General features: G+C 60.8%; 1 protein-coding gene across 1 annotated transcript in view; it reads right to left on the minus strand.

Annotated features, from left to right (window-relative positions):
- Positions 1-24,514, minus strand: part of SH3TC1 (SH3 domain and tetratricopeptide repeats 1) — a 46,783-nt gene that overhangs the window by 21,238 nt on the left and 1,031 nt on the right. Inside the window, exons 2-7 of the mRNA XM_080797073.1 lie at positions 6,048-6,260; positions 5,039-5,113; positions 3,059-3,186; positions 1,783-1,888; positions 893-1,039; positions 95-305 (exon numbers count right to left, since the gene is read on the minus strand). Coding sequence (XP_080653199.1) covers positions 95-305; positions 893-1,039; positions 1,783-1,888; positions 3,059-3,186; positions 5,039-5,113; positions 6,048-6,213 — 833 coding nt within the window. The 5' untranslated portion in view covers positions 6,214-6,260. The remainder of the gene's footprint in view (positions 1-94; positions 306-892; positions 1,040-1,782; positions 1,889-3,058; positions 3,187-5,038; positions 5,114-6,047; positions 6,261-24,514) is intronic.

Genomic DNA, 24,514 nt, shown 5'->3' on the forward strand with positions numbered 1-24,514 from the left:
TAGGAGCCACAGAACAGGAGCACACATGGGCCTCCGTGAGGCCCAACAACCCGTGGGATGGGCAGGAAGCAGAGAAACAAAGGTCGGTACCTACTGATGAAATGGAATCAAAGTTTCTGGAGCCGCTGCCGCTGCCATGTCCTCAGAGGACGTGCCGGAGCCAGGAGCAGAAGGGTTCACTGTCAGGGCTGCCTCTCCCTGGAGTACACTCGAGGCTCGCCTGAGTGCCTGGGGGCCGCTCCCTGCACCCTGGGGGCTGCTCTTCACCCGCACGCGGTGGTCAGGACACAAGACGAAGAAAGGACCTTTAGAGGGACAGAGAGCGTCCTTCAGTGTGGTTGGACAGTCCTCCAGGTGGGACCCGCCCATTCTGCCAGGTGACACGTGTGAAGGCAGCCTTGCTGGGTCTCCCTGGCCCCAGACTCCACTCAGACCTGCTCTGTGCGCCTCCCCCAGCCTTAGACCCTCAGGGCCTCAGTTTCCCCGTCTGAAGGCCCGACCTGCGATCTCAGGGGTCCTGTGTGTGGGGACCACTGCTGGGAGCCTGGCCTCCACTCCTCTTCTCTGAGGCCAGGCTAAGACAGGCAGCTCTGGGCTCTGTCTGCTGCTGACTCGCACCCAAGGATGAGGCCACCTCGGCACTCAAAGCAGTTTCAGGTCAGGACATCGGGGTGGGCGTGCCTCTTCAGAAGCACTTTTACTATTATTCCCCAGGGGCCTGATCAGGTTGTCACAGCAGAATGATAGGGCCTGGGTCACCCATACTTACTTCTCCCTGCGTGAGGCCCATCAGTCTCCCCAGGTGCACCACAGCCTCCAGGGCTCTCCACCCCCGGGCATCCCCTGCAGAGCGTGGAGCCAGCCGATGACTCCGTCTCCACGTGGCGCTCACCTTCCTGGGCAAGGAGGCTCTCGTGCGTCCGTGTCAAGGCCTCCTGGTCCACGTGGACGCGGACAGCTGTCTCCTCGTCCTCACCAGGCGAGAGCAGCCAGAAGGCCTGGTCCATGAGCAGGTTTTCTAGGCAGTGATGAGTGAAGCCTGGGGGCCAGACAGGCCAGGTCACCAGCAGGCTCCAAAGCAAGGCTCGGGGAGCCCTGTTCTGCCTTGGGGACTCACGGGACATCTACAACCCAGACAGGCCCCAGGTCTGACCGTCAGGGTTGTGTGTGACCATGGGAGACAGCCTGGACTTCCCTGCGTCCTGGCGAGTGTGGACAAGGACAAGTCACCTGAATGACCCTCAGTCTCCTCATCCACAAGATGGGACAGGAGCATTCAAGGGGAGAACATGCGCTGGGGGTTGGCACGGGCCCAGCACAAGACACTCAAGACACTGTCACTCTTATTTTCCAGTCTCCCAGCCTTGGACCGAGGTATCAGAGCACAGTTCCCCAGAGGACGCAGCCAGACCCCACAGACGCCGCCCAACAGACGTGACTGCTTTAGAAAGAAAGCTCTTTGTCTGGGCTGAAAACCACCGTGTCTGTGCTCCCCGGGTCTGAGCTCAGCCTCCCTCGGGGTCTGGCTATGCAAAGCCCTGTACCCAGCTCAGCCCAGGAAGGACGAGGAAGGCGGCCCACCTTCTGGCACAGACTCTGCGCCCCCCTCCCGTCACACCATCACACCCCAAGAGCAGGTGCGTACTGACTCCTGCGTCCCGATGCTCCCTGTGAGCCATCCTGGCTGAAGCCCGATTTACTACAGTAAGTGCTTGGTCAGTGTGTGACAAGTGTCCTCTGAGTGGAGTTCCCACAACTGCTCTGGGAGGGGCCCCACTTTACCAAGAGCGTGGTAGGTAGAGAACTTCCAGATTTCCTCGAAAGTCTTAAAGGTCACCACGATCCGTGCCTGGTCACTGTGGATAGATAGCAGCCTGGCAGACAACTCCTAAGGGGAAAAAACAGTCCCAAGTGGGGGGCTTTTGGGCATCTGATCACCCAGAGGATAGAGTCGCACAATAGAAACATTTTGCACAGGTGACCAGGCAGGGGTGGAAGCCCAGAGCCGATTCCTTTATGAACCGAGGGGGGCTCTCAAGCCAGCCGTGGCTCCCCAGTGCCTGTGCCAAGCCCTGCTCTTTCCTGGAGCCCCTGGGGGCTCCATGCTCCACCCCACCCTCCACGACAAGCAGGTTCTCTCAGCAGGCTGGGCTCTTAGCCCTGTGCAACCCAACCCTGCCTACCAGGCCTTCCCATAGCACCGACACGGGGATTGTCCGGACTCTAGCGCCCCCCTCCTCTGACTCCCATCCCATGAATGCCCAGGGGGCGATCGGGCATGAACAGAACACCAGCACTTAAAAGGCACAGGGTACGTGTGTGGGGGAAGGGTGCTACTCTGGGGTCCGCTTGACAGACCAGAAACTAAGGCCACATTTCTTATCTGAGGTCTGACCCTCAGTACATGGCAAGGCTGGGGTTCTGCCCCTGGCCTGGCATCACCCAGGGTGGCCCCGCGGCAGAGCACTGGGCTGAGACTCCTGTGCCACTTGCAGGATCCACACCTCACCAAACATCCCTGACGGGTGGCTGGGAAAACTGGGTTTACAGAGGCCAAGGTCAGGCAGGCTGACTACAAGGTCACCTGGTGGCTGCCCAGCCCAGCCCCCTTGTTGGCCATGGTCCTGCCTGAAAGTCCATTGTGCAGAGGCCAACAGGAGCCTGGCCCCATCATCAGAGTAAGATCAGCACACGCCAGTCCCTTCCGCTCCCCATGACAGAGACATTAAGAATCTCAGCAGGGTTGGGAGCATGGAGAAAGGGATGAGACCCTGGGAGCATCATGGGCCACATGTGGCTGGATCAGCAGGTGTGATCAGTGGCTCCCTAACCTAGACATCCAGGAGAACAACCAGGGACAATCACAGTGCCACCACATGGTGAGTTCCAGGGGCGTTCTCCCTTTCTGTGGCCTTGGCCCCTCAGCAACAGAGGCCTGGGCATCAACGGCCCTCCTCCTAGGTCCACCCCGTCCTTTGTCCCCCTTCTCAGCCTTGGAGCCCCTCCAAGGGGCCCCACCCCTTCCAACCTCCCAGGCCCCCGGGGAAGCCGGTCTCACCCCCAGTGCACGGGCCACCTCCCGGCTGTCATTTTCCAGCAGGCGGAGCCGGCTCCTCACGGTCTGTTGCAGGCTGGCGTCCAGCAGCCCCGTCTTCCTCCGCACGGCCAATAGCTGCAAGGTCAGGTCTGGGAGGGGCAGCACCGAGCCAGCACTCAGCAAAGCCGCCAGAGTCACTGCGACCTCCAGCCCCGACCTCCCCACCACACCAGACAGGGGCATTCAAGCTCCAGCAGATCACCCATGGTGTCCCAGAACTCACCATCTTGTCCCCTAAGCCAACCCCAACCCCACCCCCTCGTTCCCATTTCCAAAGGGGCCCCCAGCCCCTGCCTGGCTCAGACCAAGGACACCTCCCTGCACCACACAGCACCCGGGTCCCCCCGTGAACTGCAAAACCAGGCGAACCCACGGTGGGCCCCCTCCCTGTGGCCTAGGTCCTATAGGTCTGCCCCAGGCAGCTGTCTGGGCCCTGACCTCCCACCATGCAGTCCTCTGGTCCATGGAGAGCCCCAGGGCTCTCAACCCTCCCAGGCCACCTCCAGCCATGTCGAGCCTTTGAGCTCTGGAAATACAGCCATTGCAACTGTGGCAATCAGATTTTTCATCTTATTTAAGTTAAATGCAAACATAAACTGTGTGGCTCCCCTACTGGGCAGCATGGCTGCAGGCTTTTCCTTCTCAGGGATAGTAAGATACAAGCTCTTTCTACCTTCCTACCAGCACAGCCTCGAGCTTCTGGCTCTACTCTGCCCCCATCACCTCTTCTCTCCCTCCCCTCTAGGCTGGGGCTGCTCTAGGCTCTCTAGGACATCAAAGCACCCTCCCTCCCCCCAAAACACACATTGCCCCAGGGCCTTTGCACGTGGTCCATGTGGAGCACTCTTTCCAGACCAAATCCTGGCCTCCAACAGGCTGCCCTACAGTTCACATCTACTCTCAAATGCCCCCTGCCCGCCCCCACCCCTGCCCCCTAAGAGGACCCCCAACTGTGTTACTCAGAGCCCCAGAGCATGAGCTGCTCCCAAGGGGTGGAGGGGACATGGGAGAAGGAGGGAGAGAGCAGGAGAAGGGAGAGGGGAGGAGGGAGATGGGAAGGGAGAGAGAAGGAGCAGGGAGAAAGAGACCAAGGAGGAGGGGGAGGAAGAGGAGGGCAGTATGGAGACCTCTGGAGTCTGGAATCAGTCTCACTTCCCCAGCAGGAAGCAAGCCCAACATTTCACAACTGGTTCTGAGACATGACGCCTCCTACTCCCGTAAGAGGGCGGGAGGCATCTTCAGACCCAAAATAATCTGCTGCTTGCTCAACACCCCCTGGTCATCGTGAATGACCACAGGCAGCACCGGGCCCCAAGGAACGTCGGGAGACAGGCAGATGTCGACACCGAGGTGAACCGCCAGCAACAGTGGGGTTTCTGTGCCACCACCGCTGGGGGCCGCGAGTGGGGTCTCAGGGTCCGGGGGCTTCTTACCGCCCCATCTTCCTTTACCACACAGGGCTGCCTCCCCTCGTGTGCGCAGTGCAGAAATCCTGCCAATCCTCGGAGTCCCCTCCCTAGATGCTGTCTTGGCCACCTCTCCCAGGGACCCTGCCCCTCCCTTTGCGCCCCCCACCACCCGCCCACAACACAGTGAGCTGGTTGGTCTGGTTTTCCCACACGTCCCACATGCGACCCCTCCCCAGAGTCTCACCCCCTCATGTGGCCCAGCCTCTGGGGCAGTGGACTCCGCCTTCAGGCCCCCAGCGGAAGTGCAGTCCTGGGCCCTATCTTCCAGCAAGGCCAAATGGGAACCTGGGTGCAGGACCTGGCCATCTTCACGTTAGCATTCTCCCCTCCCCCACAGTGATCCCCAGGTTGGGGGTCTGGGGACTAGACATCCTGAACCTGCAGTGGGAAGGGGGCACACCCAGGGAGCGCACATGCACAGCCCCGCCCAGACTGAACCCTGCCGCACCCTATGGTGCCCGCGCAGGTCTACCTGTGGGGTACGCGCCCATCTGGACTGGAGGGGTCCCAGCAGCCGGCCCGGAGCCACCAGGGGGAGGAGTGTCATCTGTAACAGAGGATGGTGTGGATCAAGGTCAGACCAACAGAGCAAAGTGGGATCAAGGTCAGAACAGGCAACTCTGAGCTGTGCGGGCATAATGCCCCCGGTAATCTGGAAGAAAGAAGGTGTGTCCACACCAGTACAAACCCCGACCCCTCACGTCCCCTGCCTCCAGGTCACAAAGGCCCAAGGAGGACAGAGGCGGCATGAGGCTCTCCCTGGCTCTAACAGACTACGCTTGGAGGCCTCTGAAAACAAACCAGTGTGTTGTGTTGCTGGGCTGGATTCTGGAACCATCTCACTGGCTAAAACCAAAGCACAAGCAGAGCTGGTGCCTCCTGGAGGCTCTGTGGGGAGAGCATGTCCCCAGCTCCCAGGGGAGTCTGTCTGCACCCTTGGCCTGTGGCTCTGACTCTACCTTCCCAGCCAGAAGCCAGGCCAACATCAAGGTCTCCGATTCTGACCCCGGGCTTACCTTCCCATCTTAGGGTTCTCACTTAACCCCACCCACAAAATCACTTTCGCTACATGTCTGGGGACAGAGATGTGGACTTGCTCAGGGTCTGCTGTCCTGCTGCTGACCGTCTGCTGACTGTCTGCTGACCACAGAGGGAAGGGGGCAGCCCAGAAGGAACCCTGGCTCTGGGGCTGACAGGGCTGCATCTCAGCCGTCTGAACCTGTCACTCACCGAGGGGTCACGTGCCCACTCGGCCTGGAGGGGGCAGCCGTTCCAGAACTTTCTGGACACTCCCCCTTTGATGAGCCGGTTTCCTTATCACTGACACACTCGTGTTCCTGTGGAAACACTATTGGGGCACTCGTCCCTCACGGTGACTCACTGGGCACAGGCATCTGTCCCCACACACACAATGACCGTGCAGACCCTGTGCCATTCGTGGGCTGCGGGACGATGGGGCAGACGGCGTGCGCTGTACTCACCACCTCCGACAACAGCCTTGGCCTCCTCGGGCCCTGCTCGCTCCCAGACCACTGATGCGCTCATGGTCACTCTTGGGACTTTGCGGCCACCACCACCACTGCCTCCCGAGGGTGCCGCCATAGGCCCTCTCCCCTCCGGGGCCGGCTCCTCCGCTGGGGCCTCCATGCCCGGCAGTGGCCTCAGCACCGGGGGCTCCGCATGCCCACTGGCTGCTGAGGGAAGAGGACAGGGTGCTGGTCAGCAGGGAGGCCTCCCCGGGAACACAGGCAGGTGCCCGAGAACACTGCCACAAAGGCTGGGGTCGGGAGGAGAGATGCCCTCCCCTTTGCCGTGCCGCCCTCTGCACGTCTGTCAGAGCTCTGCTCGTGAGTCTGTCGCTGCTTCTCCAGCAACGACGAGCCCCAGCCACAGACTCTCTCGGAGACACGGGCCAGCGTTGCCCAGGTGCCGTGGCTGGAAGCCATGCGGGCAGGTGGGGCTCCTGCTCCAACTCACCCACAGACCCCAGGAAGCAGCTCAGAGCCTGACTTATTACGGCTGCTCGAACATTCCCACCAATGCAGGACAGACACGGGAACCAGAGCAGAAGTCCTCGGGGGACACCCAGGTGCCTCGGACACGAGCAGGCCCACCAAACGTCCTGTCCAGCTCCGGCAGGAACAGACACCCCCCCCCCACCCCGGAGACTCCCATCTAGTTCCGTTTCCCACAAGCACCAGTTTTGCTGTGATTTGGTCTCGGGCTCCCAGGAGATCCTGCTGCTCCCTATAACACCACTCCCAGGGTTCAGCTGGCTCAAGGGGGCTCTGCCTCGCCCACCAGAAGAGGCCTGGGCTCCAGAAGGGCCCCGGAACACCGTCCCATGCCATGGGTCAGGAAGGAAGGGCCGCCCAGGGAGGGAAGGAAGCAGGTGGCGGATGGCAGAGAAGAAGGAAGTGGCCGAGGCAGAACAAGGCAGAACAGGCAATGGCTCCCCACTCCAGGGTGCCCTCGCCCACCCCCACCCCCACCGCCAAGAGAGCGGTCATTATGCCTCACTCCTTCCTGGGGTCAGAGACGAGAGGCTGTTACAGATGGACAGACCGTGCTCCTGGGGTTGGGGCTTTGTCACCAATCAGGACACAGAACACTAAATCCCCTTTCAGATGGGACACGTCGGGGTGGCGGCAGAGGCAAAGGTGGCAAGAGGGGGGCCAGGGCTGAGGAAGGCAGGGGCAGACCTCCCGCTGCAGCCACAGGGACAGGAGCAAACTCGGGGACAGAGAAGACAAGGAATGGTCCTGTTGGCTTGCCCAGAACATTTCCAAGAGTACAGCTAGATAGCACAAGCAAGGGAACCCCCTCATTGTGGGCCCCCTGAGCCCTGATACTGAGCTCTCAGATTTCAAACCAAACCCAGGACAGCCCGGCAGGGATTCCCTCTGCACGGAGCACCCGGGGATAGGAAGGCACCCTCCTGCCCCCTCTCCAGGGACAACAATGCCAACCCAGAAGCAAATCAGGCTTCCTCCCGGCCACCCCCCGTCCTGGTGGATGGTGGGGAGCCGGACCCCCATGATGGACACAGTTCAAGATAGAGCCTGGACAGCCCCCACCAGCCCCTGGTCCTGTTCCCACATCCCTCCAGACCTCCCCCAAGGACTGGACATGGACCAGGTCCCCAGAGAGCCTCAGACACAGGGGTTCGTCACCTCCTGTATGTGCCATTGCTAGTCCAGGGCGAGTTCTGTGACGGCAACACTGGAGGAGAGGGGAGGGGGCTGGGTAGTCAGCAAGGCCCCTGGGGGCCATGGAGACCACATTAGAGGGCCTGACAGGTGGCCATCCTCACTGCCACAAGCATGGGGGTGGGGGTGGGGTGGGCAGAGCCAGCCAGAGGCCCGAGGTCACCTTGGCTCCGACTGTCCCAAAGGCTCAGAACTGACCAGGCAAAGCACGGGTGGCCCAAGCAGCCACATAGCTGGGTAGCTGCAGAGCAACAACGGGTTCCCAGACCCCCAAACTCCCAACCCTTCGATCCCAGGGGAGCCGGCCAATCCCTCCTGCCGTCTGCTCCCCCCAGGCTGGACAGGACACACAGGGTCAGTAGCGAGGCCTCCTGCCCACCCTCCTTCCTGGTCCTTGGGGATTTGAGGCCAGAGGTCCCATGGGAGCCACTGCCTGGCACCAGACACACCCAGTCCAGCCACCTGTGTCCTCCCGTCCCCAAACCTCCGTGCACCAGACCCCAGCAGGAGTCCCAGGGGCACCGCTCAGCCCTTGAGTTCACCTCCTGGGTTCCCTGGACAGGACCTGGGGGAGCCTCCGCCCACAGGGGCCTCGCCCAGTCTGTAGCTCCTTGGAGCCTCCCCTAAGTGTCTAGAATCATCACTGCTGGGGCTTGGCAAGGCCGGCCTTTCAGCCCATCACAAGCCAGGATTGCTTCTACAATCCAAATGAAAAAGATGAGAAAGAGACAGAAAAGTTGGAGTGGCCCCGGGAGCTGCAGAAGTAGGACACCCCATGTTTCTGACTGGAACTAATCTGGTGCCCCTCCCACGGCCTTGGTCCCAAACAGCCCCTCACTGCAGAGAAACGGGGGTGAAGCGGGCTGTCTGTTCCTCTAGAGGGACCCACAGGCCCCTAGCAGCCCGAGGCCCCCAAGGCTTACAGAAGCCATGCCTCCAGCAGCCCCTACCCTCACCCCCAACAGGGACCTGAGTCTGATCTGGAACCACCTCGGAGAGATGGGGCACAGCCGGGGGGGGGCGGGGAGAAGGCAGCACCTGACCCCCGGGAGCACACAGGGGATCCCACACACAGCTTGGCTAGCAGCTCCTCTCCAGCGGAGCTGCTTGGCCCAGGGAGCAGCGGGCAAGGTGGCTGCTCCCTGTTCCAGGGGAAGAAGGCCCGTCGGAACTGCAGATGCCCAGAACCTTCTTCACACAGCTTTGTCAAAGGGCTTACATGTCATTTAGGCCCTGGCACCCCGCACGCCCCGGTCCCTGGGCTGTCTCCATGTTCGTAAGGCATTGAAGACCCCCACCACCTTTAGGGACACAGCTCTGTGTGCTGGCCGCCCTCCCTAGACCCCACCAGAGCCCAGCCTGATGGTGCTTTCCCTCCTGGCTTCACCCACTGGGATCCCGGCCCTCGAGGCTCCCGCACACGGCCAGCCAGTCGGGTGTCGGGGCCAGGATGCACAAGGGCTGGGAGGCCAGCCTGCCCTCTCTCTTCTCTTCCCTTCTGAAGCCCACACAGGGGGTCTGAGCCTCCCACCCCGCCGGGCCACATCCCCCCAGCAGCCAGCCAGGCATCTCCCAGGATCCTGCCCCGTCCTGTGGCAGCTGCTCGTCCTGCCCACCTCCGCCCCGGGTCAGGACTGGCCCATCAGTGCCTGAGTCCCACCCGTGGGCCTGCTCCCCACTGCCTCACAGACAGCTTCCTGAGGAAAGGGAAGGCTTCCCCGGCTCGAAGACCCTCCCACCTGCCCAGTGATGATGGGCCCGAGCAGGCCGAGCCCCAGCAACAATCTCAGTGTGGGACTTCCTAGTCCCCGGCGGAGATGAGGAAGTAGGCCCAATCTCTGCAGGATAGTCCCCTCCCCGCTGGTTCCTGTAACCGCCTGGCCTCACCGAGCTGCGCTCCTACTGGTCTGGGAGAGCTCTCCCTGCCTCACTCTGCCCCCCCCCCACCGCCACCGGGAGTGTGAGAGCAAACACACCTGCCCCATGACGAGGTCGACAGACTACACTGATGGCACTCCAGATCACAGCTGGGACCGAGTATGTGTGGGTTCCACAAAGGGAGAGGCAGTACCGTTCCAGCCCTGAGCAGGTCTTGGGGGCAGGGGTTCTGATCGGAGCCCTCACGGGGCTCATACAGAACCAATACCTCGTGGGCGCATGGAGGCCTTGTCTACTTCACCTCTAGGGAGTTGTCTGGTCACCCCTGGTTGGGACTGAATGGTATCGCCCCAGATCCTGGTACCTCGGAACATGACCTTACTTGGAAATGGGGTCTTTGCAGATCTGACTCGTTAGGATGAGGTCACGCTGCACCGGTGGGGAGGGGGTCCTAATCCAGTGACGGTGTCTTCTGAGAGGAGGGACGCAGATGGACACGGGGCGGGGGGCCCACTGGACCACAGAGGCCAGATGGAGGGGTGTGGCCAGGAGCCCAGGAGCGCCTAGAGCCCCAATAGCCAGAAGACAAGGACTCTCCCCCTCAGCCAATTCCCAGCACCGTGAGCCCCCCAGCGAGCCAAGCCCGGGGACACTTGTTCACCTGCGCCTTCTCCTGTGACCCCTGTGCCTTCTCCTTCTCTGCGTGGGGCGGGGGGGGGGCAGGTGGACCTCACCTACATAGCGGCATCCTGTGAGACTCATGGGCACAGAATGCCCCATACATCATGCGTCCTGGTCCCGACGGTGGCCCTGACCGTCACCGGACAGCCGCCTCCCTCAGGTGCTAACTGAGCATGTCCATCTCATCTTCCTGATGACCTGTGGGCAGGGACACCACTGCGCCCATTTCCCAGGCTCGGTGAGCTGCCCCAGGGACACAGCCTGCCAGGGGGCTCAGACGGGGTTCCAACACGGGCTGGAGGGCCTGCCCTCACCCTGCAGACACCCCGCCTCGGCCCCGCCCGGCCTCCCACCAGGAGTTCGGCCATAGCTCCCAGCACCAGCCAGTTCCATCTACTCCCAGCAATGCTGCTTTGCCACAGACAGAGCTGGCTGGTGGGGGGTGGGGTGGGGGGGTTCCTGGAAGCCAAGAGAGGGTCTCAGTGGTGTGCTGGGAGCACGTACACAGCACGGGACCTGGCATGACAAGGCCTGGGTCCATACCCTCCCCCACAACCATCTGGTTGGTGCCCCTGCATCCCCACAGCAGACAGAAAAGAGGCCCTGGGGTGGTGACCTCAGACTGGCCAGGTCAGAGCTGCAGAGCCGCCCTGGGCTGTCTCGTGGTGTCTGTTGGGGTGTATGCCCCATGTGGCAACCTCCTCAGGGTGGGGGCCCACTCCCTTCTTGCTGGCTAGGCTCTGTGCCTCATCCAGACCCTGGCACACGCTGAGTGCCGGCGGGAAGGGAGAATATCAAGCCAGATCACAGAAGCAAGGGGCTCTGTCGGCTGGCTGCCGTCTCCTCCCAGGCACCCACAGCCTTCCGGACTCCCCAGACTTCAGCTCTGCTCCCCACTGTCCCAAGAAACAGAAGAGTCTTCAAGAAAGTGAAAGTGGAAGGCTAGTCTCCGAGCCCCCCGTGCGCAGCAGGCCCCAGCTCCACGGACCATGCCTGCCCAGACCATCCTCGTCCCGCCCGCCCCAGCACCCCCTGGTACCTGCTTCCCACTCCCCAGAGGCAGCTCCCAGCCAGGTGGGAGGCAGCAGGCCGGCAAGCCCCCGGGGGGCCGCTCCAGGCTCCTGGCTGGCTGGCCCTGCGGGCTGTCTCTGGCGGCCAGGACAGGCGGCGGCCGCCCACGGCCCGGCTGGCTGCACAGCGGCCACCACCACCCCCTGCTTCCTGCCACACTTCCTCCCTGCACCGCACCACAGCTGGGGCCGGTGGTGAGAGGCAGGCCCCGCGCCTCATTCTGATCCTGAGCTCCTCCCTGGACTGGCTCCAAGCCCCGTCCCACCCACCGCCCAGCCCCCACCAGCTCAGAGACAGAGGCCAGGGAACACCCCGGCTCCCGCCCCAGCCCCCAGGATTGGGGAAGTGCCCAGCTGCCCTCCCCACGGCCCCGCCACCCTCAGCTCTACTCTGTTCCTCTTCTACTCGGTGCAGACACACACCACACACGGGCACACACACACACCACAACACAACTCATGCACGACACACACGTGTACACACATTCACGACACACAACACACGTGTGCACACACGCCACACACAGCATCGCTACGCGATACACATATACACATGCGTGTGAATGGCACTTGTGTGCACACTCAACATTCATACATGACACATATACTATATACACATGACACAACACGAGTGTGCACACGCCAAGATGCCCACATGCACGCACACTTGCACACACACAACAAACATGTGCGCGCACACACAGACACATGTGCACCCCCTTCCCTTGTCCAGGTGCTGCCCCCGCCTACTGGCCCACCAGGGACAGAAGCCTCTCAGACCACAGACCCCCACCCCCCGCTTTGCTGACCTCCCACTGGGTCTGGGACTCCCCCCCCCAGGGCTCTGGGCTCCAGGGAGTTGGGACAAGCAGGAAACGAACTGTGGGCAGCCTCACACCCTCCCTGAGGCAGAGGCCCGGCTCCGACCCAGCCCCAGGGACTGGGAGCAAGACAGCCACCTCCTCCTCCATCTTGTGTGGGACAGACCAGGCGTGCACATACAGTCTGGATTAACACCAGGAAAAATCTCTAATTTGGTGGTCATGTGACTGCTTTGCAGACATGAAACTGAGGTCAGAGAGGTCGTGGGATAGGCCCAAGGCCAGTGATGACTAGAAGGGCCCAGAACCAAGTCTGACAGACACTGAGCCCTCAGGCCAGGGTACTAAGGGTGCCACAACTGACACATGGGTGATGCCTCTTTGTCATGGGGGAGGGGCTGCTGTGCACACTTGGAATCCCAGCTGCATCTCTGGCCTCGCCCACTAGATGCCAGTCCACCCCAGGCCACCCTCCAGACCCCAGCCATGACAACCAGACACCCCTCCAGGTTAAGAGTCACCGGGAACAACGTGGGGCCGAACCACTGCTCCAGGCTGAGTTGCCTCCAGGTAACACAACGCTGCCCATCCTGGGGTCATGCACTGCTGCCCCAAGGTCCTGAAGTCCCCTCCCTCCCCACGGGGCTGGAGCCCAGGTGTTTCACTGGGCAGAGCGGGCCATGGAGGCCAAGAACAGGCAAGCCACTCACCTCGGAGGTGGGACAGCAGGTCACCCACAAAGCCAGGCCTAACACCTGGGCCCCCAGCACACCCAACCCGGCCAGGTCCCACTGCATGGAGACCACACAGAGGGATCCAGGGGTCGGGGAGGACTTTTTCACCGTCCCCATAACTGCGAGCTGACTAACAGGGCCAATCGGAAGCTACACAGTGGGTTCCAGAGACCGGGGGCGGCAGCTCCCACTGGCAGCTCCTCCTTTCCACTGGGAGGTGTGGCCGCTCAAAGCTGGGCTGTCCCCTCCGTAGAGTGGGAGCAGTTGTCTCTCTGAAGGACAGCTGTGATGGTCATTGTGACAATGCCCTGGGGCTACGGGGACATGGACTGGGAGCCTTAAAGTCACCCAGGCCTAATCCCTCCCAGTCTGGAGGCCAGAATTCTAAACCAAGGTGTGGGCCAGGCCATGCTTCCTCTGGGTGTTCCAGGAGGGTCCTTCCTGCCTCTTCCAGCCTCCAGAGCCCCAGGGCGCACCTGGGCTCCTGGCCACATCACTCCGTCTCCCACATCAGCACCCGGCCACCTTCCCTGTGGTTCTTCTCCTTCGTATTCTATCTGGGGCCCACGTCATCTTGAGACCCTCACCTTAATTATATCCACAGAGACCCTTTTCCCAAACAAGATCATGTCTGGAGGTTCCCATGGATACACCTGTGGGGCCACCATCCCGCCCTGTACTCCCAGATGCCAACGGGCACAGGAAGTGGGCGGAGGACAGGGCGGCTTGTGAACGGTGATGTCCACCTGCCTGCCCACCCATCACGGCTCCCCTCGGCCTCAGCGACGTGCTGGCCTTCAGGAGGCCCCATCCTCCTGTCCACCTTTAGGGCCCGGGGTGGGGGGGGTGGACAAACGAGGTCCAGGTACCCTGTCCCCAAGCTCCTCTGGGGGGGTAAGTCCTCATCACCCCTTCCTGGAAGACACCTGCCCCTCCCTCTCCCACCCTCCTCTGTCCAGTCCAGTTCTGCCTCCAGCCTTGTGCAGCCAGCTCCCTGAGCCCCTGTCTTCACAGCCGTGGAAACGGTGATGCCCTACCCCTGGCAAGGACCAGAAGTTGGATTCCTTGCACGTTCTCTGTAGGGTGGGTGCTCCCCCGCTGGGGCCATTCTCCTGGGCGAGCCTGCCTCCTCTCTCCAGACACAGGTGCCCAGCCCCCCTTGGCACTGGCACCTGGGACCTGCAGATGGACCCACAGCCTCCCCCGGGCCCCCAATCCACCACCCTCTGGGCAGCTCACTGGAGGGAAGAGCTCAGGCTGCAGCATGGGATGGGAGGTGGGCACCTGCATCCAAGCACAGCACCTTGCCGGACAGCTCCGCTGTGCTGGCCACAGAACCTTGGGGTTTTGGTTTCTCAGTCCTGGGGTGAGGCAGGGCCCAGGGGGCCATAGGCGGAAGCTGGGCACGGGCACCTCTCCAACCCACTGCAGGAGGGAGGAGCTCCTGCTCCTCTCAGCCTCCGTCCCTTGTCTGTGAGCTGGGACCTTCAGCCCACGTTCAGTACCCCACAATGTGCAAAACATGATATGCCTGGCTTCTTCTCTGTTTTTCTGGAAATTATACTGAAAGAAGTCCCAGATGGGCTCCACATCCATAAAAGGGCCTGGACACATTTCCTCTCCTGGCCATTGTCCCCTGCCGGGGGCCCAGGACCCTGTATCCTGTTTGTCTCCACAGCTGTGCTCTTGGCCCCAGGCCGGGAGTAGTTTCCAAGGGCTTCCCCAACTGTGCCCAGCACTGACTCTGCACATTGCACCCCAAAGCCACACAGCACACCCCAAGCCAGGGTCTTGACTCTGCACTGTGCACCCCAACTCCAGGGCATACCCCCATTCTGCAAGTGCACCCCAAGAGCCTTCCAGAGGAAGAACATGAGCTTTCTAGGCCATGGGACTTTCCAAACCAGGGTCCTTCCTACAGGGTGGGCATGGGGCAGGCCTGCACAGCTCAGTCCTAAGTCCCTCTGGGAAAGCCCATCACTCCCTGGGCCTCACTCTGCCCCGTGCAGATGGTGGAATCAGATTTGGAGGACTCTGAGTGCCTCCCGACACCTGCGACACCTCGGGTGCCTGGCACGTCACTTGCCAAGGAGATGCTGGATCCAGGGGTTACAGCCCTCCCGGCGTGAGTCTTACCACCATCCGCTGGACTGAGGCAGATGGGTATGAGGCGGCAACTGTCCAGGGTCACCTGCCCGAGGGCAGTGCCGGCAGCTGGGGTCTCGGGTCTGCCCCCCCACCCCGCGGCACCTGCACACAGCTGGGGTCTCAGGTCCTCCCGGCGCCACAGGAGATGCCCTGAGTCTCTAAGGTCTGAGACAAACAGCCAGAGAAACCACAGCCCAATTCCCAGGAGCTCTGGGGAGCAAGTCCCGTCCGAGTCTGGGGTTTCCGCTGTAATCAGATCCTTGTGTCTTCCAGCACCAAACCCTGGTTTTAACTCTCTTCAGGCAGCAATTCAGAGAGAGAGAACTCGCCTTGGTCCCTTTCCCATCACAGGGACGGGTGGTATCTCACTGAACTGTAGGGTGTGCGGGCACGTGTGGGTGCTGCCCAGCTGTCCACAGCCTCAGCGTCTCCGGAGCTCTCCACTCAGGCACTCAGGCCCTCCTCCTCAGGCAGCCTCTCCGTCCCCCTGAGGGTGCTACAGAGGAAGCCACCAAACCACCCCAGGGAGGCGCTTTCCCTGGCCAAGGAGCAGGCACCTTTGGGGAAGAGGGATGGCTTCCCAGGACAAAGGCAAGAGACACATTTTCTAGCCAGTGTGGACACCGCGGGCACGGCTACTATCACCGGGAAAGCACGTGTGTCTGCGGAGGCCCAGGGACTGACTGCTGCATGCCGAGAGCTAGAGCCCACAGTCAGGACAGGAGGCTGGCCTGGCCACGTCCTCCCTGCAGCCTCAGGGAGTCACGCAAGGAAATGGAGGTCTGGAGAGCCACACGGACGAGGATCCCCTGGCAGGGCCTCCTCAAGGGAGAACTTGGCACTCTGCTCTCCCTTAAGCCCACACTGCCACTCTGGGTCCCTGTCTCCCCAGCATCTTTTGCATGGATGACGGTTAAAGGCTTCCTTCAAGATGAATGGGCCCCAGGAAGCTCTGGAAAGTCCCCAAACCGGTTCTGAGTCCCTCCCTTGGGAAACTCTGTACCTTGGGAGGGGTACAGCCCTGAAGCCCTCAGCCAAACCTTCTGCAGGAACTTCTAGGGCATTCTCCGAGTGTATATAGGGGCCCCTCCTTCTCCCTAAATCTAGTTCTTGACAGGCAGACATTCCCCTCCTCAGAGTCCTGAGGCAGCTCCTGCCAGAAACTAGGACCACAGGCATGGACCCAGACCCCCGCTCAGAGTCTGGACCTCAGCTCAGACCCTGGACACCAGCTCAGACCCTGACCCCAGCTTGGACCCCGGACCCCAGCTTGGACCCTGACCCCGACTCGGACCCAGACCCCGGCTCAGACCCTGGACCCCAGCTCAGACCTTGGCTCAGACCCTGGTCCCTGCTCAGACCCCGGACCCCAGTTGAGACCCTGGCCCCAGCTTGGACCTGGACCCCAGCACAGATCCAGACCCTGGCTCAGACCCTCGCCCCAGTCACTGGCTCAGACCCAGACCTTAGATGAGACCCTGACACCAGCTCGGACCCTGACCCTGGCTCAGACCTGGACCCCAGCTCAGACCCAGACGCCGGCTCAGTAGGGACAGAGCCCTAGGCTGCGATGCAGGAGCCAGATGTAGGGGCTGAGGGGTACCCTCCTCCCTCTGCTTATTTTTATTGTTTAGCTCAGGGAGTAGGTAGCAAGCACTGGAGTCAAATGAAGACAAAAGGCAATTCTGAATTTATCGTGTCCTCTTAAAGCACCCCTGATTCTCTGGGACTGCGACAACCCAGGCCTCCCTGACACCCAGCTGGGATCCCCCGACGGCCTCCCTGGCACATGGCTCAGGCTCCTGGTGGGTCCCACACTCCACCTTGAGATAGCTCTGCTCTCTGGGGTTTGGACCTCTCCCCACTACCCACTATCTTGGTCCATTGTCTGAGCTCTGCCTTCCAGGTCCCCACCCATGCAGGACTCGCAGACAAGTTGGGGAGACAGACCTGGAAACAGACTGGGAAGATGTAGCTCGATCCTTGCAGTGGCAAAGGGAAGCCTGGGATGGAAAGGAGAGGATGATGAAATCAAGGAAGGCTTCCTGGAGGTGGACGCCTCTGGGGCAAGTCTCAGAGGAAGAGGACCTAGGCAAAGAGGGGTTGTAAAGGTCTTCCCAGGGTCAGGACTAGACAGAAGAGCACGTAAACCCCACCTCCTCCTAGACAATCCTGCTCCATCGTGGAAGCTGGAGAGGTTGGGTCACACTCTTGCCCTAAGGGTTAATCCACAACAGGCCAGAACTCTGACTCTCAGGAATGTGCAGACCCTCAGGGTGGGTGGGGGTAGGCTATGTGACCACTCCCCACTCACCTGGGGCCCTGGGCAGTAGAAACAAGCCAAGCAAGAGCCACACAGGCAAGTGTAGAGCCCAGTGGCTACGCCTTCTGTACAGGGCTGTTGGGTGGGTCCCAGATACCTTGAACAGACGAGGCCAAGGAGGCAGCAGTCCCCAAAACGGTCAACAAGCAGGGCCTCAGTGTGCTGGTAAAATCTTATTTACAAACCCGGGCTGGATTCAGCCCTCTAGTGGGTCCTGCTCTAGAGAATGGGTGGGGTGGGGATTTGTGGGAAGCATCTCAGGATTCCCCCACCAGAGCAGGAAGGAGTCCGCTCACAGGCATTCCCTGCCGCATTGGGACTGGGATATACAGAAGTTCAGGCAGAGGAGGTGGAGGCCAGCCCCGGCGCCGGGGACAGGAACGGGCTTGAGGCTGGCACAGGATCAAATCCACGGAGCTGGGTCCTGCCAACCACCCTGCTTATGACAGTCACTGCACACACAGACAGCTAACTTGTCACAGATCACCAAGACCCAGCACTTAGAGCACAGGAGATGAGCGCGACATAAAGATGGGTGATTGGGTAACAGGCTTACAGATGGGGAACCAAGATGCCGGAAGGGAAGGCCCTTCCCCCAGGGTCGCAGGAAAGCGGGTCCCCAGTGTCTGCATGGTCCACACCAAGCAACACCCCATCGTCTGTCTTGGTCTCTGGTTCCACATCTGTGAGATACCGATGTGACCTGGCCTAGTGACCAGGCAAACAGGCAAAGGACCACCTCAGACCTTCCAAGGAGCATGTGCACTTCCCTGAACCCCGCCTGGGTCTACAGAACCGGGAAGGTGGGGCTAGAGATGCCTGTCCTCAGCACGCCGGGGTCTGGGGACAGAGACAGAGGTCACCAGCCTGGGGCCTGGCGCCCAGCTTCCCCAGGACACACAGAAAGGGCTAGAACAGGGGGCCGTGCTCAGCGAGACTCAGCCCGTGTTTGTTATTTTTGGCCTTAGTGGCTGAAATGACCCCAAAGATGAGCAAAGCTCTAGTCCCCGAGATTTCAGGAACTGCACTTTGCAAAACAAGGATATTGGGACCAAACAGGCTTCTGATGACAGACGGCCACCCCGGGCCGGGTCACAGGGCTGCAGGAAGCTGTCAGCAGTTCCCGAGCTCAGCCAGGACTGAAGACACCCATACCCCGGCCCGGGTCATGGTCATCTGGCCCCATCAGGACAGGCAGCGCCCTCAAGCCAGGGACCTGCTGACTCGGCGGTGCAGCAGCTCCTCCTTGGCTGGGCAGGGCCAGCCCGAGAGCTGGCCAGGTGCCCGGGCATATCTGCCAGGCAGTCCTCCAAGCCATGCTCCTTCATCTGACCTGGCCAGAAACAGAGCCTTCAGAAGTGGGGTGTCCCTTCTCAGCATCCCCAATAAGGCACCTTGGGTCCTCAGAGGAAGCTGGTCAGAAATGCATAAAGGCTGTCTTCACGGCCCACCCGGGGAGCAAGGCCCTGGGAGCGTGTCCTCCCATCACATCGCAGGGGGGCCCTCCTCTACTATAGGGGAGTGGCCAGTCTCAGGAGCACCCTAGTTTCTCCCTTTGCGGGACAGGCACATCCAAATCCCTGGACTGTTTGGCTGTGAGTCATGGGGTGACCCAGAGGGGGCAGAATGGGGGATATGGGGTAGAGAGGTCTCGGCCACCCCTGCTCACAGATGAAACCCCAGGGACACCCTGATCCCGCAGAAACTCAGTGCCCAGAGCACCAGCATTCCTGACTCTGGGTGGGCCCCCGGCTGGAATTCTGGGCTGGAATTCTGGACATTCTCCGCAGCCCAGTCACCAGGCAGTGGATCTGGAACCAGGCTTATGCAAACATTAACCCAACCCCAGCCTCCTGGGGCGCGCAAGTCCACCCGGCCAGGACCCATCTCCCTGGAAACCAGGCCCAGGTCAAGGCAGGCAGCTGGGTGGAGGTCTGAGGTGGGAATTTCCGCAGGCCCCTTGGAAGTTCCCCTCAGGCGGTGCTGGGGCAGGCGAGGGGGACACTGTCGGCCCCCAGATCACTGAGGGCATTCAGGGGGTCTGTTTGGCTGCCTCCCATCTCTCAGCTCCCCTCTCGGCAACACCTCGTCATTCCCTCCTCAGCCTGGCCTCACCCACCCATCACCCCTCAAAACTGACCTCGTCTACACAGCCAGTTCCCTCATGTTTCACCTCCAGCGGCCCTCTCCTCCCTGGTTCCTCAGCCCAGCTGACCTCAGGACCCCTCTGAATACCTCCCTCCCCCTTTCTGGTGTTCCTCTTCCTGTGTCTGCTACTCCTCTCTGTCTACACCGGCCCTGTGAGCTCCCGCAGGTCAGGACTTCTAGAACCTCCTGTCTGCATGCATCAGCCCAGGGTGCCATCTATCTCAGACCTGGGGGCAGAGCTGGAGCCACAGGGCATTCCCCTGGGAGGGGAACAGGACACCTGCCCCCCACTGCCCACAGCTTCCCCACCTTCCCCTGAGCCACAGTCACCAGCACCAGCAGCCCCCTCTTCCTGTTGACAACGGAGCTTCCAGCCTTGGCCGCATCCGCATGTCCCTCTTCCTGGTCACCTGCTCTGCCAGGCTCTGACCCCCACTCCCCACAATCTCCCTCAGCACTGCCTCCTCCCAGCCTTGCCCCGAGCACACAAGCCCACCCTCCTGCAATCCTGGAGCGTCCGGAGCCCATGGTGCTGTGACTGGGGTCCCTGTAGACACCGTCACCTGATTAGCACAGAAGGACCCACCATGGGAGCACCTGGGGGCATAGCTGGGCCTTACACGAATGTGCTTAATGACAGAGACACAGGGTCAGTAAAGGGGGCGGGGGCGGCTCACACCCCACAGGACACCGAACACCAGCCCTCAGGCACAGAGCCACCTGTCTAGAGGCACAAAAGGGGCAGACCCCTAAGCAACACACCTCTGATGCGGTAAGTTGGACAGATGCTGAGTTTTCCAGCTGCCCACTCTCCAGGGACTGGCCTTCTTCCCAGCTCTCTGGGGAGGCTGCCGGGCCAGAGGGAAGCACTCAGGCCTGGAGCCGGGCACGGCTGCCAGTGAGCTTCCCAGCCTCAGCTGGTGAGACCTGGAGTGCCTGGGAAGGCGCCTGGCAGGGCCGGGACACAGCACTCCTGCCCTCTGACCCACGCAGGAGAGGTGGGATCAGGGTCTCCATCTCCTCCCCTCGGCCCCCTGCCACGTGGGCTCCGCCCCGCTGCCCCTCGCCCACGGACATCCCACCTGCGCCCTTCCCACGCCAGCTGCCCAGCTGTGAGGATTCACAGGCTGAGACACTGCTCTGGCAGCAGCCCGGGTGCCAGTCCTGGGGTCCCCCTCACTCACTGCGGGATGGGCATGTCCTCCACTCCCTCTCCCTGGCAGAGCCCTCCTGCATTCCCAGAGGGAAGCTCTGCTGTCCAGTCACCCCACATGCCCGTCCCGTGAATTCCCATGCTGGCCACATGCTACCATGCAGGGGTGCTGAAGGGCAAAATTCAAGGGCTCTAGCCTCTCCTGGCATGCAGAGGAGGGTCACACAAAGTAGAGCACTACTGTCACTGCTGTTCAATGAGGGCAGGGGTGGGGGACTAGCAGCATTGCCCATCCTGAACTTGCCAGCCCCACACACTGGGGCATGCACGCATCAGACGGCCCTGCTCCCAGAACACTCAGCCTACTGGTAACCACAGCCCAGGAAATGGATGGAGACCAGACAGCACCGCTGGAACCGGCGTGACAGAGGACACAAAGAGAGCCAGGGGCCACCAGACAACCGGGATCCTGCCTGGAGACAGCTGGGGAGACTGCCTGGAGGAGGGGGCTCTGAGCTGGGCCCTGGCATGAGAAATACACTCCCCTCTAGGCTAAACACCAAGCCCGGAGCATCTTGTAGTGCCACCTTGTAGGAGGTGGGAGGGAGGGTGGGATAAGTGACAGATGGATGGATAGACCCCCACAATGATGGGACACAGGAGCCAGTGAAGAGCTCCCAGTGGCCAAAGCTAGAGACTCAGAGCACAGAACAGAGTAGTAGTAGGTTATAACTTGAAATACAGAAGAAACACCCAGAAGTCCATACTAGTGTAAGTAAGTGATTGATATCTAAGTAAATGGAGAGGAGACAAATATTCCCAGCAGAAAAACTCCAGCTAACGCACGCTGCCTCTCCATCCTCCAGTGGGGAGCACAACCCCCATCCCCGGAAGCGCCGTGTGGAAATGCAGGAAAGCCTCATTCTCCGTGGGGCCTGACAAATGCCAGCTCGGCCTGGCGATCAGGGTGACGCCAGCAGCGACTGGCCCCCTCCTTGCTGTGACATGATGAGGATGGCACGTCACCCCTACACTCTTCCTCCCTGAGCTAAAGCCCAGCGTCAGCACGACAAAGGCACGAGACAAACACAAACTGAGTGTGTAAGGGTCGGGGAAGGCAGACAGCGTGGCAAGTGAGGCAATGACAGCGTCACGCTCCTGTGGCACGTTTATCACACTCGGTGCACAACACGGACCCATCCTTATGCACCAGGGTCCATGCTTCATGCAAGTGCGTCCGTGTTTCCCTCCTGTCTGTCCCCGGAGCCATGGAGGCATCACCCCATCTGAATGTCCTGGTTTCTCGGGACCTTACTTTTGAGGAGCCCCAGCCAGGTCCGTGTTTGGAGCATATTCTTCCGTCGGGATCTGTGTGGTGTTTTCCCCAGCCCCTTTTCCTTCGAATTTTCAACCAGCAAAACGTGTCACTGATTTTGGCTCAGAGCTGGGCTGGGCCCGGGTCCCCTCCCCAAGGCGTTTTTTAGTGAAACGGCCCCTGAGAATCTGGCCCCAGTCAACGCGGCCCTACTCTGTGCCAGAGAGGACCCAGCACTCCACAGAGAAGGAGTGAGGACCCAGGATGTGAAGAGGTAAAACTGTGCTCACTCTCCCCGCAGTGAGAAGTGCAGAATGAGCCCCAGTGCCTCCGCCTCTTCCCGGGTCAGCAACACTCAGCCCCTGTCCGCACACTCGTAGTGGACCGTGGAGGGCAGGTGCAAGGGGGTGACCTGAGGGCTGTGGAGCCACCAGGGCCTAGAAAACCACATCCTTAACCCGCAGCCCCGCCTCCAGAGCCCAGGACCACCCACTGCCCCCACTACAAGAGGTCCCAGCTCCTCCTAACAGCAGCACCTGGAAAACACCCAGCTGTCAAATCATGAGGCTCCAGCCAGCACCTGCGGGTGGGGGTGCCCCCTGGCCGGCTTCCCAAAGGGCTGAGTAGGGGAAGTGAGGGCATTATGCAGGCAGTGAACCAGTCACAGGAGCCATGGCAGCGGCTACATGACGTCATACGTGTGTCAAGGACCACGGCAGCATGCAGCACGTGGCACGAAGCCTTGTGGGTGCAGGAGGCCAGGGGACGCTGGGATGCAGGCCGTGTGACACGACGAGGACCATGTTACCCACACATGAGCCAGCCTCTCGGAAGCGGCCAAAAGGAACCACGAGTTTGCACTGGGATCCAGCTGGTCACCCGGCTCCCCACGGGGCAGGGGGACGAATTTTTATACCCCCCACGCAGGAAGAGCAGCGGGAGTCTGAAAAACCAAGTAGATAGAGGGCAGATGTGAAAGTTGAGTTTCTCACTGCCGGAGGGAATGAAGGAGAGGGGCCTGAAAGTCCCCGTGGGGACGGATGAGATGTGGAGACACATTTACCTGGGGAAGTGCTTAGACCCGCACACCCAAACCAGATGCACGCAGCCACCAACTTAGAGATGCACATACATAGGTTAGTGTACTCATACTTGCAGATCTGCGTCCAAAAGACCCAGATAGCAACAGGCACACTCGGAGTGTGCACAGATCTCGCTTCTTAAAACCATTCTCCGACTAAAGGAACCAGGACCCTTGGAGGGATGGCTGACTCCAGGACTAGGCCCACAAAAATACACGATGGGCCTGGCTTGTGGCGCCAGCGAGTAAGGAAGTGAATGAATGAGTGAATGAATGAATGAAATCACACACTTGGGGTGAGCCAAAGGACAGAGGAGCCAGTGAAAGAGCTCCCAATGACCAAGGCTAGAAACATCTGAGCAACTGAATTAATCAGTATTCGATTATAACCCAAAGTATAAAATTAGTATGTGAGTCTATCCAACATAAATAAATGACCAAATAAATGAGTGAGAAGGGATAAATGTCCCGAGCAGGAGAGCTCCCAGTGACTTACTGGGACGCGCCACCCTCAAGGAGGGCTCCCCCAGGCCCCAGATGTGCGCGGGTCACAGTGACCTCCCCGCTGAGGGCACAGCGTGGGAGGGCCGGGAGGGGGACTGGGGGACAGGCAAACCTGGCAAAGCCCACCTCGACCAGAGGGTCAAGGTCACCATCGCCGTGACAGGTCACATTGATGGCAGGTGCCCTTGACCTGATGGCACAGGCGGGCACTGCGCCCCCAGGGTCTTCCCCCCCACCCCCCGAGAACCCATAATCCCCCACTGATCATGAGAAATAACCAGACCAGTCCTCATGGAGGGATGCCACATGGACCACCTGCCAGGACTCCTCACGAAAGTCATTGCAAACCAGGGACATCTGAGAAACCGTCGCAGCCCAGAGGAGCCTGGGGAGATGGGACAGCCACATGTCACATGATGACCCCAACAGGATCTTGGGACTGGGGAGGGGACACTGGATGACGAATAAGGGAATCTGAACCAAGTGTGGGCTTTAGTTGATAGTAATGGATCAATACTGGTTCCTCGATTGTGACGAATGTACCCATCTAATGTAAGATGTCAGCAGTCAAAGGAGACTGGGTGGGAGGGCTTATGAGAACTCTGTGCTATCTTGGCAATTGTTTTGTAAATCTAAAACTGTCCCCAAAAAATCAAACAGTCCCAGCAAGCTGGAACACTCACAAGGTGTGTGGAGAAACTTTACGGCCGGAAGACTCCGCAGGTGCAGCCAGGCCTGGACCCGATGGCCCCGGGCGAAGTCCCCTGTCTGCAGGCTGTGGCCTTGGGCCGGCCAGGGAGCCTCCCTCAGCGGGGCTCGCAGGACACAGGGGTGGGGGTGGGCAGAGCCAAAGATCTGGGTTCACCCAGGCAGGCCTTGGGAG

This window comes from Martes martes (genome assembly GCF_963455335.1).
Source record: "Martes martes genome assembly, chromosome: 2".
Classification (NCBI taxonomy): domain Eukaryota; kingdom Metazoa; phylum Chordata; class Mammalia; order Carnivora; family Mustelidae; genus Martes; species Martes martes.